Below are 13,396 nucleotides of genomic sequence, written 5' to 3'. Positions count from 1 at the left end.
AGAAGAGAAGAGATTCAGAAGTACTCTCAGATTTTAATTAAGGCAAGGGTACTTATTTCAACCCTTTGCGTGAATCAGCTACCTGTTCATTAGCTTGCTGCTTACCAGAGTTATTTGACTCCAACAGCTCATTCAGCTCTGTAATCATGATTCAAGTATTCTCTTTTTGCCTCTCAGGGCAGGGCCATGGATTTAAGTTCTGAGCGAGTTCAAAAGCCCAGATGGGTGGATTTACTTTCAGGATCAGAGTTTACACATAAGAGTATCATATGACCAAGACCTGCTTTCCCTATTTCTTGCAACCCATGTGACTGCAGAAGTTATTTGTACGGCCTGATATCCTACACTACAAGAAAGATAAGGGGTCTGCTGAACAGGAGAGAAGAGCAGGTCTGGAGTTAACTGCGGGGCTCAGCCACCCTTTGTGGGGCTAGCCAGCTCGGGCTTGAGCTGATCCCTGTCTGCAGAATGGATGGCAGAAGGCAGAGGAAGGGGTGCACACAACTGCAGGAACTCAGAGTCACAGGCACAGAACTAACCTGTTTGTAGGATGTATAAATGCCTTGTTTTATTTCTGGCTGAGGAAAAGGTACACATCACACTTCATTTCAGTTCCATCCACCCCAAACATTACATAGGGCTTCTAGTACCTCAAGACCTGACCTTTCCATTTCTTGTTTGAATAAGACATTCAGGTGACAGGATACACAGTTAGTGGTGATATCCAGTCAATCAGCTGATCTAACAAAGTACTTAATGCAATGTAATGGTTTAGGAGACATTTTCCCCATGGCTTTCAGCCTTTCTGTGTTTCCTAATGCCTGAGATGATTAAATAATTTAGCAGCTTACGCACAATCAAATGCATGGCGTGATGCTTGCTGGGGAGCTGAGCAGAGCTGTCTGCTAAATGCTCGTGAGCACTGACAAACTGCTGCTGACTCAGCACAGCTCCCTATGCAGCAGTACAAGGGGATTCTGCCCTTCAGCTCCTGGCTTTAAAGAGCCAGCTAACAAATTATCTGTCCCAACCAGGCAACCTGGGTGATTACTGTGGAGTCCTGCTGGCTAGGAAGCCTGCTGGAAGTTGGGCACTTGCTGAACTGCTCTGCTGCCTCAGTTAAACACAAGTCATACCTCAGATGAAGGTGAACAGGGCCCATCATCAACAGCTCTGACTAACTACCAACCCTCCTCAGAAGGAATGGGAATGTCTGTGTGCTCAGCTTTGGAGTTAGCCATGCTGCAAACATGATGTTGGACTAGAGACCTCTGGGGGGGCCTTTCCAGTCCCCCCAAAAATCTGCCTTTCCACAGGATCCAACTCCCCCTGCATTCAGCTATGCAAGTTGCCACCTTTTAAATGCTTCTGTTTCTAAATTGTTTGTATTTCTAGGAGTGGTGTACATGGCACAGTAAATTATCAGATGCTACCCTGTTATCTGGAAAAATGTATCCTGAAGGAGATTGTCTAACACACTGAAGGAGAATCAGAGTGATCTCTTGGACTAGATGCTTTATTTTCAAATTCTCTATCATGTTGAAGAGACAGCTTAAGCTTTTGGTATCTAATTTTAATATTTTTATTTCTTCCTGCTAGGGATATCCTCCACTTCCATCAAACTGAATGCTGGCAAGCATCACCACCATGCTTTCAAGCTCACTTGCATCAAGACAAGACCAGAAAAGCCAATCCCTGGCAGTCTTTTCTGCTGCAGCCTTAGTAAGTTTCTTGCTGCTACCAGAGGACTCTTGCCACTGGCTGGGCATTGCTAAGTGTTGGACAGAGCAGAAGGGGCACATGAGAAGGCATCAAGAATCTTGGAAGATGCAGCCAGGCATTCAGGACACAGTGCTCTGGTCTTTACAAAGCTTCCTGAGAGTCCAGTGGGGATGGAGACCATGCCCCATAATCAGGCCTTCCATGTCTGCTGATTCTGCAGTCAGATTCTGCAAGTGCCCCCTTGAGAGGCCAGCATGTAACATTTTTCATGCTCTGATCTTTTCCAAAGAAGTAATCAGCCACGCATTCTTGCTTTCAGAATTTCTTATGAAGATCACTTTTATGGGTACATGTGTATGTTTCAGAAAATACTTCATGCTATTATAGCATTTATACTGTAATACTGTAATCATACTTCATTTTAAGGTTTTACTTATGAGTGTAAGCTTAATTTATGACTGTAAAACTAGTGTAATAAAAGGGAAAATGACAACTCTGTGGAAACTTTGCTCTTCTTGTTCAGCTCCTGGGTACACAACCTTCCCTTGCAATGTTGGTTGTACAGAGATGTAGCTGTTTCTTGCAACCTGGGGGAACAAAGTAAAAAGTCTCTGTTTTGCCATCTGGAAACATGGAGTGGAATGGTGAGGTGGGAGATATTGAAAGCTCTGAGCTATCTCTACAGGCAGAATGCAAAAAGAAGGTAGAGGTGTGTTGGGTCTTGCAGCAGTGTTCAATATGAGCTACACAGAATGTAAAAAATCTGAATGAATCACGTGTGGAGCTCCATGTGTCAGGATTCCCAGCCTCTTCAAGCAGGTGGCCCACTGTGTGATCCTTCTGGGAAATGCTGATGCTGGGATCTGCAACATGCACAAATGAGAATTTGAAGAACAAGGCAGGGGTTGGTGGGAACTATGCCTATCTCTTCTAGTTTATTAATGCTTGTAGCATCCTTTGGCCATGCCAAAATCTCCAGATGTTTAGCAGACCATCAAGACAGCCAGAAAAGCTGCAGGCTGAGGAAGCAGCTCTAGTCCCTGCAGTATGAGAGTGTATCTAAGGCTGAGCACAGCTGGCTGGGGATTGTCTCCTAAGTCAATCAAATAAAATAACTCCAAGCAATGTATAGCACTGCTGAAGTTTTCTTCCCCCTGTCCAGGGCCTCATACTGGATGTCACATGCCCTTTCTGGACGTTATAGTGTTTACTCTTTGTTTCCTTAGGGAGAAATCAAACCACTTGATCAATGTGTGATTGAGTACATCAGGGTCCATAACCATTCATGCCCAGGGCTCAGCCCTTTCCCACTGAAGGCAGGAGAACAAACTTTCTTGGGTCTGTTTGGAAGCTTGCCAGTTCCAAGTCAGCCCAGTGAAGTTTTTCACTCCCGTTTTATCTGCCAGAGTGAATTTGCAATCTGCTATATCCCTGCTGTGCCCCTACTGGCATGTGAGAGCCCAGAGGTGGGTCTACTGCACTGGTAGCCTTTAAAGGTAACCACAGAAGGCAGCTGGTCTGCTCTCATCTTCTTCTGGCCCTCTGGACTGGTAAAAACATTGTGCCAGCTTGTGGAGTGGGATAGTTCTTAACTGTGAGTTAATGACAAGGTTATAGTGTGGAGACATCAACACCCTCCCTGCACTGGAACTTGGGTGCAACAGCAGCAACAACAATGGAGTTTTAGCTGTATCTGATGCAGGTTTGGAAGCCTGAGGGGAAACCTGACTAAGACAGAAGTGTATGAGAGGTTTAAAAGCCAAAGGCAGCCTCCAAAATTCTTGCCACCCTTTAATGCCTCTCCATCTGCTGTGACCTGCTCTTGCAGCAACACACTTTGTCCTTCCCTGGCAGAGGCTCTGCTCATCATGGCTGGCATTGTCTGAACAAGTGGTGTCTTCTCTGACAAATCCCTTCATGTTTCTTCTGTGAACCAAATGTGACTTCCATCACTGTGAATATTCAATACATATGTGATGAAATAATGAAATTTCTGCTCATAGGAATGCTAAAGGGTCAGCACCAGGGAAAGTAGAAAAAAGTACTCGAAGACAATGCTGGACACAAATACATCTAGGCTGAAACCCCCCTGAAGGGACAAGTAGCAAGGGACTGGCCTCCATGACCCTGAAACCCCTTTCTGTCCTGATTTCCAAGTATTAGCATGGGGAGAGGAAGAGGAAGCAAGCGGGGAGAGACGTGCTTGTGTTTGCAAGGGTCTGGAGTGTGTCTTTGCATTGTTTAATGGTAATCTGTTTCTTATTATTACCAAGTCCAAGGACACCGTGTACTGACCTGGAGTAATTCTGTGTGCAGCTGTGGGAATGATGTCAGTGTCCTGCTCTTCAGTGGGCATGTTCTGGGGGTTGTAGAGAAACAGGCTTTGGGAGCTCTTTGCAGCATGGAACAACACTCACCCCTTCAAGCCAACACCTTCCTGCAGGGTGCCAGACACCCCTGTGCACCAGGAGATGGCAGCCATGCCCCGTTTGCCACCCCAGTAGCCACCCCAGTAGCCACCCCGTCCCGATCGTCCTGTTTCCCCTGTAATCAAGGACTGATCCTCTACAGCTACTTGGATGTGCCTCTGCCTTGCTCATTGCTGCAAACCGCGGAGCATTGATCAAGTGAGGCTGGGGTTTTCAGCCAACACCAAGGCCCCTGCTCTGGCTGATCCCCACAGTCTGGGGAGGAAATGTCCTCCCAGAAATCACAAGCCCCCATTTCCCAGGCAATTGGGGCCAGAGGCATATTTGCCACAGTCCCCTTGAGAGCTTAGCTTTTGCCCAGGTGCATAGGAAAGAAGGAGACCTAGAATAGCACACCCACAATCTCCATAAGACTGTAAAGATAAGTGGTCCTCAAGAATATATAAGCAGTAGTGAAATGTTCACTGTATGCACAGTCTACAAAGCAAGTAAAATAGGTTAAAAAAGTAATGTTACTGCATAACAGTCATTCTCCAGGGAGTTATTCTTGGCAGAGCCACCTAAAACATTTGAGGTTGAATTAATTTAGAAAGCCAAATTAAAGAATATCTTGTAACAAACCACATGAATTGGTATTTGTGAACAGCAAAAGTGCAGTTAAAACTTTCTCTGTTGCAAAAGAGCTTAACTCCTCTAGCTGAATCACATGGATTAACTCTAGAGTCCATTCTGAACTTAATCTGATTTATGTTCAGAGGAATCTAAACATAGGATGTAGTCTTAATGTAGTTCATGATCCTTTGTATTTACTCATTGCATTTATTTTCCTCCTGTACAATGCCACCTTTTGCCATATTTCAACAAGTATCTTCAAGTCAGTGGTAGTAGAATTTAAGCAAAAGCCAGTATGTCAACTCCTTTTTTAGAAAATGCTACTTTTCTAACAATTTCACTGAGAAGGACAACGGTGTTGTACAGGTCAATATCGAAAGCTGAAAGACAAAGATTTTTTATACACCTTTGCTTCTTTCCTTGTTTTGTGAAGCATGTTGGGTCAGCACTGCTGTGTCCAGTGTGGTCAATTACGAGTCGTGAATGGGGACAACAGGCTGGCCATCAATGAAAGAAGCATCTCAAAAAACTTCAGAGATTTTTGGTAGTATCTCCAAAGTACCTGAACAATTTATCCGCTTCGACCTGCTGGATGATACTGCTAATAACTTCAAAGCTACAAGTAAAGGTATAAAGAGAGTTTAATACGATAGTTCTAGGTTGTCTCTCCAGAAATCAGAAAGATGACACCTCAATCCTCTGTGTCAAATTTACCTCCCTCACCCACGTGATACCAAAAAAATGCAAAACCAGATGCTAGTTTGTAAGACCTTTATTTATATAAATAATATGCACCATATGAAACAAATATACAACACCATGCTTGCAAATTAATGCTTTGCAAAGAACTCTCGTTGCTATTCCTCGTTGAAATTCCTCAAGCTGAGAGTGTCTCAGGAGCCTGAAGTTGTAGGAAGCTTGTGATGCACCAGGAGGAGGCCCTGTAGGAGCTCTCTGCTGTCCTCCTGCAGCTGGCAGAGCACCACAGGAGGTGTCTTGAGGAGCCTCCAGCCTTATCCAGAAAGGGGAACAGGATGGAGCAGAGAACTTGCAGCCATCATGAAGGAAATGAGCACACCCAGAGTGTGGGACACACTTAGCCTTGTCAAAGCGTCAAGAAGTGAGATTGGAGAGGACAATCCAGCTGTAATTCAGGTGGTGGGAAGGTGGTGGTGAGCAGGCATGCACTATGAACCCATGTCTTCAGCTTGCAGACTGTGTCCAACAGACTAGGTGCTAACGGGGTCCCCTAATGGAAACAGTGATTGCCAGAATAGTTTGATTTTTGCCCCTACAGAAGATATGTATCTACAGCCTACAGAGCTTTGCTTATGCCAGGATTTTTTTCTGGCCAGCTCTCAGTACACTCACCAACTAGCCATTGCTGGCCTTATTATGGGCAGTGAAAGGCCTGGGAAAACAGAAGACTGTGGGACTGTAAAGGTGCCTCTGGTAGAGGCAGCTGGCTGGGGGGGGAGCATGTTGCATGTCTGGTCTAGGAGAAAATGCTCAGTGGATGGAGAGTACTCCACACAGTGAGAGCTGTGGTGCTCTGCACACAATCCACTTAGACCTGCTGCCTTCAAGTGAGCTTTTCAAGCTGAGCTGCCTGCGCTGTCAAGGACTCACTTCAACACTCTCAGCTGAGCTTTCCACAAGCTGGCCAACACTGCTGTTAATACACAGGCTGTATCATTTCAGTGGTGATGGTTTTCCACTTCCTACCCACAACCAGAAGGACAAATAAACCATTTCATCAGGGAGGACACAAAGCAGCTGAGTGTAGTGCAGCTCTAAGAGCCAAGAGATGTGCTCCCCGAAGCCCTCATGAAATGTGCAGGTCAGTGCAGTGCCAGTGAGAGCACAGTCACACACACAGCTCTGCAGGCTGTTGCTCCCACCTGGGCAAGGCTAAACCCAGAGCTCCATTTAGTGGATCTCCTGGATTAGCTCTGCAGGGACTGAGGGAGGGCAAACCACTCTCTGGCAGTGTCACTGCCGTCCTGGCTATTCCCAGTTAGCAATGGATAAGGCATGAGCCTGGGGAAAGTCTCTTCAGAAGATCAGCCTAATTCTCCTTGGATATAAAAAAGTAAGGATAGTCTTATCTCTAGACACAGGGCTGGAAGGGACATGTAAGGAGGGAAAAAGAGAAAGATCTGTTGTAAAGGAGAGAGTTGGAAATCTCAGAACAAGTGTTTGTGAAGTCTTCTGATTGCTGATGACTTTCACTTCAAAGTCCCAGAATTTTAAAGGCATCTCGTAAATCATCTACTTCATACAGCGGCTGCAGGACAAAACATAAATGGTATGTCAGCTGTCAAGAGAGCAGGAACCCTTGAATACAAGGAAGGAATGGCAGGAGATGGGATGAAACGTGGAAGAAGGGAAAGTGAATGAGGAGAGAGAGATGAAGAAAGTTGGAGGAAGAGGCATAAGGGATGTGGAAGGTGAAGACACATAAGTGAATGAAATGGCAGATGGCAGGGATGAGCAGTAAGAGCAAAGAGGAATCATAGTGAAGAAGATAGGAATAAGTTGAGGGAAGAGGCACTGGAAGAAGAAGGAGAATTGGCCCTCACCAGGAGGATTCGTCGAAGTTTCCTGGCGAGATGGACAGAGTTTTCATGCAGCCCTTCCCAGCCTTTGAATGTCTGTTCCCTGTTCTCCACAAATGTGTTCCAGCAGTAGAAGAAATCTGTGCAAGGTACAGGGGAGTTACAGGGTGCTCAAGAGAACATTGACCTCTCCTAGGACCACTAAATCATCCCACTCTGCATCATCATCATCTTCTCTGCCTCCTTGTCCCACCCTCTCCCCCTATCCTGGGTCTCCCTCAGCTCACCATCACCTCCTTCTTGCTGGCACATCTCACCTTTGAAGGTCATGATGGCAATGTGTGCCCCAGCCTTGTGCAGGCGCCGCAGCCCCTCGGGCTCTGCCTTGCGGTCCTCGCAGAAGTACAGGCGGGCCATGAAGATGCGCAGGGTGAGGTTGGGGTTGGAGCGCAGGAAGCTGGCGATGTGCTGGGCGCAGTCGTAGCAGGGGCTCCAGGAGGTGAACCAGGTGATCCGGTAGCAGCGGCCAGGGTCCAGATCCCAGGCTGCGATGTAGCGCAGGAAGAGCACCTCCACGTGACAGCCCATCTTTGGGAAACAGGGAGAGACGGGCAAGGCGTGAGGTGGCAGGGAGGGAGCGCGGTGTCAGAGGGGTGAGGAGGGAGGTGTGGAGTGGATGGGGTGTAAGAGGGGGAGGAACGAAGTGGGAGTGTGTTCTTGGGTCAGCAGACACGGGGAGAAGGCACGGTGGTACATAAGGGCTAGAAAAGCACAGGAGGGCACTGATGTGGAGGGATGGACAAAAGGATGGCTGGGAGCTAAGCAGGAAGACACAGACTGGTAAAGCAGCAGGGAGTATGGATGTGTTGCTGGTAACACGCTCAGGGGTAGCACAAAGCACAGAGTTACCTGGAGGCTGCATCCCTCAAACACTTTGCACCAGTACAGCATCCAGTACATCCAGTACAGCATCCATTGCTGTCACAGCCCTTTGTTCCCTGCCCCAGGCAAACTGGAGCTGCGTGCTCCTCAGACCAGGATGGCAAGGTGCTCCCCGTACCTGGTTGCGCAGGTATCCAAAGTCCAGGGAGCACGACGTAGCGCTGTCCCGGCGCTTTACAACAAAGCACAGGTAGGTTTCCCGCCGGCCCTTGGCCTTGCGCAGGTTCCTGAAGTTGTACAGGAAGAGCCTCCTTTCCATCAGGATGCTGCAGGAGACAAGAGGGAATTTACATTAGCCCCAACCTGGAGCCAGCAGTTTGCCACGTCTTTGTTGAGGGCTCTGCACCAAAAATATCCTCTTCACGTCCAAGCCTCTCAGTACGAGAAGCGTGTCAGTAATTTGCATGAAATGCTCTAGGGAAGGGATGCAGACGTGACTCTGGGGATGAAGAAGGTGACCTTGTCAGTGGAAATAGTATGTGAATTAGCAGTGATTAGTCAAACAGCAACTATGGCTGGGTAGAGTGTGAAAATATCTGAAAATATCCAGAACATGGACACCAATGAGGGAGAAGGATGAAGGCGTCTGAGAAGACCTGTAAAGATGAGAGAGTCTGGAGTTCAGTCATCAAGAGAGATTATTTCTGCTATATGAAACCCTGAAAATCCACTGGGGCAAGGGATGGATCAAATTAGAAACTCTTCAGAGAGGACTGCACTGAATGTCTTCCAAGCACTGCCTAAAAGGAGAGCGGAGTTGAAAGTGTGCAGGACTGCGGAAAGACACCATCCACTAGCTGATGGAATATATAATGGGCAGGCATTCTGATGCCTCTCCAGACACAAGAACCATATCCACAGCAGACAGACACCAAGATTGGAGTGGATCTGCTCCTGTGCCCAAGGATCCTGCTGGGGAGAGACAGCAGGAGCACAGGGAGGGTGAATTAGCTCTGAGCCAGATCTAACAGCCTCAGTGCCAAGTGGAGGAGCACAGGCAGCTGGGCTCATTGAGGTGAGATACTCACCTCCCCCGCAGCAATGCAAAACAGAAGTGAATAGGTTAAAAATAATCACGTCCTTTGTCATCTTTTCCCACTTGTTAGGCTGATGTTCAGCACAAAGGTGGGGTAAGTTTAAGAGATACCGAGCTGCGTTTTCTGGAAGGTCTCCAGTGAAGCGTAGAAAAGGGGAATTTGGGTTTGCAAGGCGTTTAAAACACTTAAATCTGAGAGTCAGAGCACATATCTTTTTGCCAAGGTCACCATAAAGCTTGAGCATTGCAGAGCACTTAATGTCCACCTAACAGGAGCCCCCTCTGCTCCTCCAGGAGCTTCTGTCCCTTGTGCACCCTCTCACATGGCCACAGCATCACAGGTACTCATTCATACAGTCATGCATATCCTCTGGCCTTTTGTTACCTAGTGATGCTTTGAGATTGTGTAAGGCTCCCTACTGCTCCTCACATGAAGCAGAGACACATCCTTCCCTCAGGCACACTTGCTCCCCTGATTGTCCCACAGACAGGCAAATGACTCTTTCCTGCCAGTGTCTCCCTCAGCCTGCAATGCAAAAATACCTGTGCTGCTCCCACGGGAAGAGGAAGCACAGACCCTCAGTTGTGCCACACTCTATACAGCCAGGCTCCTGCAGAAGCACATCTCACAGGGACATGTCTCCTGTCAGAAGAAAGCCCAGAGAGAAAACAAGGTTCTGCAGAGCCCTGCACACACTCAAGAGGGTAAAGCATCCCCACTAAGCATTTCATCCAGCCCAACAACAGTCTGAGGCAGTCCTCGGAGGTCTCTCCCATAAGCACTGTTGCTGTCCTGCTCTGTTGGGCTTGCAGGCTGCGTCAGGAGCAAAGCACAAGCTGATCCCACTGCATTTCGTCACCCCTTTCTCTGGCTGTTCACATTGGGTGTGTGTTTCCCATACTCACTGAATGTTCTTCATCATCTTTCTCCACACTTAGAGCTGACTCACTTCCTACCACCTTAGATTCACCCTATTTCCCTGCCTCTGCGCAAACACCTATGAATAAACACCTGTGTGTATTCCTAACACACACACATGTATTGGTCTCCTCACAAAATTATCAACCAGGGGTTCATTGCAGGTTTCCACCTCATAGATGTGTTACTGGGGATGTGAAGCAGACTGTGCCCCGCAACAGAGATGCTGGAGAGGGGACACTTGTTCTGTGGTGACAGATCCTCAGGCTGTCCAGAAAGGATAGCCCAGAAAATTGCACAGGAAATGTGCAGGTGTGATAGGCCAGAGGCTTGCAAAGCTCTTACCTGGGGTGAAAGTGTCACAGCTGAAGAAAACAGAGCAGAGGTGCTGAGCAAAATGCAATTGCTTGCTGAAGAAACATACAAGGCAGGTGAAAACCAACTACAATTATGTCCCTATTTCATTAAAACCCACATTGCAAAATTGTTTCCATCACATTAAAAACATAAGGGAAAAATTGCTTTCCCTTTTCTCTTTCTCTCTCTCTTTTTTTTTTTTTTTTGGTGAAGTTTTGGGCAAAATGTTTATGATTATTCTAATTGTCCCTTTTCTCACCTCATCCCATTTTTCTCTATTCAATGTTTTTGCCCCGGTAGAGTAGCACGTGGATGCAAATAAGGGTGAAAAACAAGAAATTACCCCAAACCACAGAAAAATAAAATTACCATAATTTAGATTATTTTTCAGTTTCGGAACAAATTGAAGAAAATTTGAACCACAGAAAACATGTTTTCAACTAGAAATGTTCATTAGCATCAATTCTTTTTCTCCCCTTCCTCTGGAGCTCATTGTCTCATGGGTTTTTTTCCAGAGAGGATTTCAGAATATGGCTGGTGCAAAAAGAATAGAGAATGAACAGATGTTGTGAGGAGCAACTGAGCAGATGTCTAGTTAGGAATGAACTGCTGGATACAAATGCAACTCCTATGGCTATAGCATTGCTCAAGGGAAAGTAGCAAGGACACGGGAGCTGTGATTATACCTGGGCATGAAGAAGCAGGCTGAACAGAGATCTCCTCAAATAAAGATTAGTGAAATCAGAGTGAAGCCCCCTGAGTGTGTGCATAGTATGCAATTGTGGAGAGTGATTAGTTGTAATAAGCTCACAGAGTAATTGCAGGGCAAGTAGAGGACTGAGGTGCTTAAGCGGCAGATAAGCGGCGTCCATCCTTGTGTTATCGTCCTTTGTTTCTAGAAAAGAAAAACAATGAAAGGAACAGAGAATAGCCACAAGAAAGAAATGACAGAAAGGGAAAAAGAGTACAGGTGGCAGTCAGTCAAAGAGAAAGAACAACAGAGACACAGAGATGCAAGCTGCAAGAGCAGGACAGGCAGGGAGTTAGATGAGTGAGTCAGATGGGGAAAGGGAAAAGGATGGTCAACACCAAAGAGAAAGCAAGTTAATTTTAACAGAAACTCTCAACTCTCATATGACCAAGAAACTGAAGGCACTCATTTTACCTGTCCATATCTCCCAGGCTCTCTCTCAGATGACGGGATCACAGGGAGGTTCTCCTGCAGGCTCTGTCTGTGCAGCCCTCTGACCTGAGGAACAGAAATGTGGACCGACCTGTGTGTCCTCTCCCCATTCACCCCTATTTACTTGTTCTGGCTTTCATCGGGGTGTGGTTGAGGGAGGAGTTAGAAGGGTCTCTGGAGTTGCAGGAGCTGAAAAGTGTTGAGATGCAAAGGGGCATCAGTTCTGAAAGATGCTCAGCACCCATTGGTCACCACCCCCCACTGCACTCCCTTCTGGGCCCCCCTGCCTGCAAAATTACTCTGAGATAATATCAATAGCATGACAAGGCAGGAAACATTGTCTAGTGGTTAGAGGGGGCCTGAGAGTTGTGTATCACTAGCGTGAACATGGGCAAAACCACATCATCCCTCTGGGCTTCACATCACACAGCTGTGCAGGGAAGGTGGTGACCCTGCCCCACTCCTCCACTGAGGCAGCTCTGTGCAGCACCCTGGAGCCACCCTGCTGGAAGGAGCTCAGGGAACACCAAATTGTTGGCAACCTTTCCCTGCTCCTCTGTGACCCCCTGAAAGGCCTGGTAGTTGCGTGAAGCTACACCGAAGCTGAAGGCGCGAGTGAGAGGGACCCAGCTCCCAGTGGGGAGTGTTTGGTGGGGACAGCCTGGCCCCACTTTGGCACCTGACCATAGCCACGGGTGTCTGAGCCCTGTCAACATGCCAGGAGCAGTGCCTGACCTGCACTGCAAAGCTGTATGCAAAGGACCAGCGGGGAGCGACTCCAGGCCTGATCCTGCTGTTCCAGGTGGTCCTGGCACTGGCACTGAGATCTGCCGGTGGCAGGGTGACTGTCAGGACCCCCTGGCTGAGCTCTGTGCTGTCACAGCCAGGCTGGCACTCAGGATGCCAATGTTTCACTTTGTCAGCATGCTCTCTGCTCCCGCCCTGGCACTCATCCCCTCCGCAGGGCCAAGGGTTAGGACAGTGCCTTGGGATGGGCAGGGTGCTGAGGAGGCAGCCAGGGGACATTCTGCTCCCACATTCTGCTGTTTCTGCCTCAAGCTGGGCATGGCTGGAGAAGCAGGGCTTTTGTTTACCTCACGCTAGGGTAGTTCTTAGTTTTTCTCTGCTTGATTTGCTTTCCTTATTAATTTTACTGGTTTTCAGCATGCTAAGGCTTTGTGAAACCAGCATATGCAAAAACATGAAAAGGAGAGGTGAGTTGCCAGAACAGAGTAGACTCTCTAGCCCAGCACTTGGAGAGGGTTTGTTTTTGAGAGCAGAGAGCATGGCATGCTCCAGGAATAGGAAAAGCACTCCTGGCAGGCCCAAGCATGGGCTGTCCCAGTCCCTGTGGAAATGCCTGGCTAGGACACACGCTCAACAAATACACATTTTGGCAGCTGCATTGGTCTCAAGAGCTGTGGCAGTGATCCTCCTTGAGGATCTGGCTCCTTCTGTATGACCAAAGCTAGAAGAGACTGAAATCCTTGAGAATCCCTGTCCAATTGAACAGAGTCTAAGAGGACACTCCTGCTAATGAAACAGCTATCCCCTTTCAGCCTTTGCTCTAAGGAGCACCTTGTGACAAATCTCCTAGGTCAGAGCTACACATCACACTTTAATACTAGCTTTTCTTTC

General features: G+C 47.6%; 1 protein-coding gene across 1 annotated transcript; it reads right to left on the bottom strand.

Moving 5' to 3' along the window:
* Positions 1 to 5,520: 5,520 nt before the first annotated feature.
* AICDA (activation induced cytidine deaminase) lies at positions 5,521 to 12,010 on the bottom strand. The gene is made up of 5 exons (XM_085067239.1): positions 11,741 to 12,010; positions 8,382 to 8,529; positions 7,639 to 7,909; positions 7,346 to 7,461; positions 5,521 to 7,050 (listed from the first exon to the last, which is right to left on the bottom strand). The coding sequence occupies exons 1-5, from the start codon at positions 11,746 to 11,748 to the stop codon at positions 6,997 to 6,999; spliced, it is 597 nt and encodes a 198-aa protein (XP_084923365.1). The 5' UTR covers positions 11,749 to 12,010; the 3' UTR covers positions 5,521 to 6,996.
* Between the last annotated feature and the right edge of the window lie 1,386 nt (positions 12,011 to 13,396).

Source organism: Lichenostomus cassidix, chromosome 1 (assembly GCF_008360975.1).
Source record: "Lichenostomus cassidix isolate B80296 chromosome 1, HeHo_3.0, whole genome shotgun sequence".
Lineage (NCBI taxonomy): Eukaryota > Metazoa > Chordata > Aves > Passeriformes > Meliphagidae > Lichenostomus > Lichenostomus cassidix.
The sequence above is the reverse complement of the archived record's forward strand: the minus strand, read 5'-3'. Positions and strand labels throughout refer to the sequence as shown.

Excerpts from the sequence above, each read along its gene's own strand:
- AICDA (XM_085067239.1), bottom strand. Across the intron at positions 7,462-7,638 it reads TGCCATCATGACCTTCAAAG|ATTTCTTCTACTGCTGGAAC; the intron begins GTGAGATGTGCC and ends TACCTTGCACAG. Across the intron at positions 7,051-7,345 it reads AACTTCGACGAATCCTCCTG|CCGCTGTATGAAGTAGATGA; the intron begins GTGAGGGCCAAT and ends TTTGTCCTGCAG.